At 29.0% G+C, this 5,656-nt stretch overlaps 1 protein-coding gene across 1 annotated transcript in view; it reads left to right on the forward strand.

Moving 5' to 3' along the window:
- The window catches only part of LOC108739839 (C-factor-like), a 16,061-nt gene extending 14,955 nt beyond the window's left edge, over positions 1 to 1,106 (forward strand). Inside the window, exons 3-4 of the mRNA XM_025978027.1 lie at positions 555 to 704; positions 846 to 1,106. Of these exons, the coding sequence (XP_025833812.1) occupies positions 555 to 704; positions 846 to 1,070 (375 nt within the window). The 3' untranslated portion in view covers positions 1,071 to 1,106. The remainder of the gene's footprint in view (positions 1 to 554; positions 705 to 845) is intronic.
- The last annotated feature ends 4,550 nt before the right edge of the window (positions 1,107 to 5,656 follow it).

A 5,656-nucleotide genomic window follows, 5' to 3' on the forward strand; every position in this document is an offset into this window, starting at 1 on the left:
ATTTAATTTTTATATTTTTATATAAAGGTAAAAATAAAACTTTAAAGTAAAAATTTTCACAGTTACAGAGGTGGACTTAGAGTAAGTTTTAGTGAGTGAAACCCTCTAGTTTCCAATAAAGCTGGTAAAATTCAAAAATTGTTCCGTTTTATAAACTTTTTCTGGTAAAAAACACATTTCAAAGAAGAATCCACAATTAAAAGTCATTTTTCATTATAAAAAGAAATCAGTAAAGCCAGTTACAGGGGTGGATTCAGACTAAATTTGCTAGGGGAACCTCACTGCTTGGAAACAAAAGTAATAAAACTTCAAGATTATTTCTTTTTAATAACTTTTACTTTTATAAAAGTAATTTTATATGATGAAGTGACAACACCACAATTGGAAAAGCAATTTTGTATGGGGTAGGTAACTGTTAAGTCCGGCCCTGCTTAAGTATTTCGTTTAAAAATGTATTTTTTATGTCTTACACCTACCCATCAAGATCTTACATGTACCTATCCATTACATTCAACGGCTTTTGTCGATAATTATAGAAAATAAATTTTTTTTAGACTTTAGTCCCATTATTGAAAACTGCAGCTCAAAAAAATAGTGACAAACCCATCGGTAGTCAAAGGGCAGCTATTATAAATATGTCTTCTATATTAGGATCAATTTCAGAAAACAATACAGAGGGCCTGTACCCTTACAAATGTTCCAAGGTAGGTAACAATCCCATAATGAGTAATTTCTGTGATAACACCGATGTTGGGTTACGTTTATGATAGGTTGGGTTTGGGAACGCTAGGTTTTGTGATGTTGGATCAGATTTATCGATTTATTTATTTTTTATTTTTACTTAGGCTGCTCTTAACATGGCTACAAAGACTTTATCAAACGAATTAAAGAATGATAACATAGTGGCGACCAGTATTCACCCAGGATGGGTAAAAACAGACATGGGTGGACCCAAAGCACCCTTAGATGTTGATACAAGCGTTAAAGGCATCGTTGATCTTATTCTGACCCTCAGTAGTGACCACAATGGGGGGTATTTTCAATACAATGGTAAGGCATTACCATGGTAAAAAAATAAAGTATTAATTAAGTATAAATACAATTCTTTTTTTGTAATAATTATCCTTAATAAATAAACTTTATATTATCGTTAGTTTGTGTTTATTTGTTTGCTTCTTTATATGTTGGGCGTCATACAAAGCATAGTCTTAGAAAATAAACAACTTTTTATTTTGTTTAGTTATTTAGTTTGATAGAGAGAAAAACTACAAAGAAGAACGATGAATTGTAATATCAATATACCTAAGAAGGGACAGAAAAATGAGCAAAAATGTAATTATTAATCATTTGGGTCACTATAGCCGAATATGATTGCTTGAGAATCAGTAATAATAAACGATATGTCATTTTAAACGGAGTCATTATATCCAAACTTTCCTATAGAGAATTTAATATGAAAACCAAACTTACCACTGCAATTACTTCATATTAAGCGGTTGGTCGATACAGGCGGAGTCATAATAAACGAATTCCACTGTACCTATATAAAACTTTAATAATAAGACCAATACTACCATATGGGTCACCACAATTGTCCTTTTCGTATTGTCCGCATTTTGTAAAAAAGGTTAAATTAAACTTAATTAATTGTGACGAGAATTTTTGAACTATGTCTACCTGTACTCCTGTTTCTGCTTCTAATATGTCCCTAAAAAGGCCCTTCTTATCTGAAAATGTATCCTACCAACCTATCTAATCCTATTAAATAAAATAACAGTTATTAAGAACCAAATGTAATGTAATATCCAAGTATTGACACTATAGACGCTGACCTTGCTTTTCTCATTCGACAAAATCAAACCGTTAGCATATGTTATTTAAATTAGTCCATAAATAACCGAGTCCGTCGCATTAATTAAAGTTTTTACAACTACGCATGCTTCCAGTAACGATAGATAAGAAAATCGCGTAAACAAATAAGTCTCTAAAACTTTATATTATTTATATTTTATATTATTCCGTTATCATTCACAATTGGTTCGTTGCTCATTTTGAAAAGTCATCCTCATTGGAATAATGATTAAATCAATTTTAATTACCGGCTCCAATCGGGGACTGGGACTCGGGTTAGTGAAACAATTGTTGAGCATTCCAAATCCACCTGACAAGATAATAGCGACATGCAGAAATTTAGAAAACGCCAAGGTAAGAAACGAAACAGACCGTCTGACGTGTGTACTACGTTATCACTTACTTAATTAAATGATAATATTTCATGCAATTCATTACTAATTAATTAATAATGACGCAATATTGTACAGGATGTCAGATAGTTATCATGAGGTTTATCATACACATTTACGTAAAACATTGTCATAATTAAATTAAAAAGAAATTTGTTCATAGTTTTAAGGGGTATTGTAAATTTAAAAAAGTTTTATAATTTTTTTTTACTTTTAGGAGTTGCGTGAAATAGCCAATAAGCATAAAAACGTTCATATTTTACTATTAGGTGAGTACAGAACTAAAATTACATATACAGGGTGTCTAAATAGTGTAAGTTTTAGTTTGTGTTCAATTATATCAACATAAGTACACTACTTTTACTCTTTTGCTTACATTTATTTCCAATTTTTATAAAATTATTGTATGACCTCTTTGCGATACCCTTTATAAATCGTCTGTGATAATAAAATTTAATAGTTTTACATCATGGTTTTGAAGTTTTATATTTATATTTCGTAACTGTATATACTTTACATAAAATTGTAGCAAGTGTTAGATCTTGACAAGGCTAAGTCTAAAGTTTTATATATTTATCTGTCTAACTTATTAAATACAAAAGTTTCACACAGTATTTTATGATATAATAATTTCTGTTATTTTAATAAAAAAATTTGTTGAAGTCTCATTAAAAAAATCGGTCACAATTAGTAATATTTTTAAAGACATCTTCCATAATTTGACTAAAAATCCTTACACATTTTACTATTATGAGTTGCTAAAGAGATATTTATTACTAATTACTAGTAACTATCCCATAAAAAAATAAATAAAAAATATTACGAATTTGTGATTCTCAAAATGTGTAATTACAACCATTAGAAATATCTAATAATCGAATTTGAATTCAGATGTTACAGATTTCAACTCCTATGACGATTTTAAGCGTAAACTTGAAAATATTTTGCAAGATGATGGCTTAAATGTTCTATTCAATAATGCTGGCACTTACCCCAGGGTGACTAAATTAGAGTTGCTCAATTCGTCGCACCTTGTGAACGCCTTTGTGACGAACACTGTGGCACCAATAATGTTAACAAAGGTCTGCAGTTTTAATAATTATTACTTCTAATAAAAAACACCCCTAACCACCACCTACCCGTTCCCACGAGTCCTAAAAGGAAGCTGAAAAATTCTCTTCTCATTTCAAATTATCCGTCTCATCTTTCCTACCCCAACCACCGTCAACCCGTTCCCAACGAATCCTAAAAAGAGTCTAAAGAATTCTTATCTGTCTTCAACAAGTTTGTCTTTCTCACCTCAATCACCACCCAGTCGTTTCCACGAGCCCTAAAAAGTGGCTGAAGGATTTTCATCTGTGTTCATTAAGTTTGTATCATCTTTCTAGTTTCAAACACCACCGAACCGTCCCTACGAATTCTAATANATACATATTAGTTTTTATTCACCTTTTTTTAATACTCCAATAAACGACAAAATATATTGAATTTCATTTTTTATCTGCTCTAGGTTTAATCTTAATTGTTATTGTCAAACATACAGGGTGTTTTTTTAATAAGAATTTATTGAAATAAAGAAAATTTGTTTCTTTCCGTTTAAATTCATTTTTAGAGCTAATAAATATATACAGGGTGCCTCATTAGTAATACAACTGTAATGTTGAAATTAAAGATATTTATACATAGGCAATGTCACTGATTTGTTTTTAAACCACTAGGTACAATATGTAGAAATTCTTGATAAAACAAACGGAATTTTTAGTTTCTTTAACGTGCTCTATTTAAAAGTATATTTTTCTAGTTATATACTGGATGTTGTGTAAAATTTATATGAGTAAAGTCTTACATACATCCGCGTAAGTGTTGAAAAGTTCCGCGTTCCATAAAAACGTAGAACTGAATAGAAAGATAAACATTTTCAAAAAAAGGAAAAGTAAAAAGCACAACATAAACGCTATTTTTTAATACGTAAATAAAATATTTGCTATGATGTACTTTTTATATGCAGGACATAGAGAACAGTAAACATATAATTTTTTTTTAATTATAATAATGATTGTAACCGAGTATTTTATGATAATGTAATACCTAGTTTGTTATTTGTGTCTATTGTTATGCATAAACATAAATTCATTATTTATCTAAATCTACATATTACCTATTACCTTTTGTAATGTAATAAAGACCTTGAACTTAACAATTTTGGTATTTTTTATATTCGTATCTATAAAAGCGAGCGCAGTAAAAGTTTTAACCATAAATTTATTACAATTGTGAGCGATTCAAGTATTTTTGGTACTGCTGGACTTTAAAAAAGATAAAAAATAAGTTTATAACAAAAGCAAATTGAGACTTACTCATTTTTTCTTTACTTTCTCTCACGAACCTTGAAGTGCACAAGCAACAGCTCATTTTGTTAATGGGAATGCAATAAGTTTAACACAAAAATGTTTAGATAACAATGTGATAAAACTTGATTCGTAATTAAACCTAGTCGCAATACTTCCAGATAAATCTTTATCTTTCCATATCATACGTACATCACAAAAGAAAAACTGATCAAATATCGCATCCGTTTTTACCGATTTTAATTTGAATATGTGACTCATTTAGTTTTGATCAAATACTTTTCAAACAGACTGTGAACGAAACGTAAGACATGTTAGAAATAAATTGCAATTCATTCTCTTCATCGCCAAGGCGATTAGAAAGGAAATTAAATTAACATTTCGTAAATGCCTCTGTTGCTTCGTCAAGCCGCAAGCTTGAAAAAAGGAAAGATAAGATATTACTTTCTGTTAGATAAATATCAATTCTAGTAATAAAAAGTAATTAGCAGGATTGTCTGATAATATACAAAAGAAAAGATAAAATTGTTCAAGTACTTGCGACGCTATTATTTAACAATTAATTGTGCTTCGTACTAATAAAACATTAAAACCCTAATTTCGTATTCAAGTATCTGATAACTGTTAAAGAGAAGATAACAGATATGATAAGAAAAAATTAGAATATATATTTTTATATTAGGTAATTTGTCCATCCGGAAGCAGGTATGATGATGTTAATTTCCCTTTGATTCATAGTTTTATTTCAGCAAAAAAGACCAATGACATAATCAAATTAAGATTGTGATTCTATCAGTAAATACCTGTAAATTTGCTATAAAACGTAGTGTAAAATTATATAGACAGTTATGCTAATTAGTATCTATATGAGGAAATACCGGATAATTAATTAGATATTAGATGATATTATTCATTCATAAATTATAATATATCTATCTTCGTAATTATTTTGAAATTTTTGTACTTTATTTTGCAAAAAATTAAACGTAAACTGTTTGTTTGTTACTTAAAAAGTCTAAATTTTGTTAGATACAATAATTTATACAAAATCTAGAACAAATAGTT

The sequence above is a fragment of the Agrilus planipennis genome, unplaced genomic scaffold (assembly GCF_000699045.2).
Source record: "Agrilus planipennis isolate EAB-ADULT unplaced genomic scaffold, Apla_2.0 scaffold195, whole genome shotgun sequence".
NCBI classification, from domain to species: domain Eukaryota; kingdom Metazoa; phylum Arthropoda; class Insecta; order Coleoptera; family Buprestidae; genus Agrilus; species Agrilus planipennis.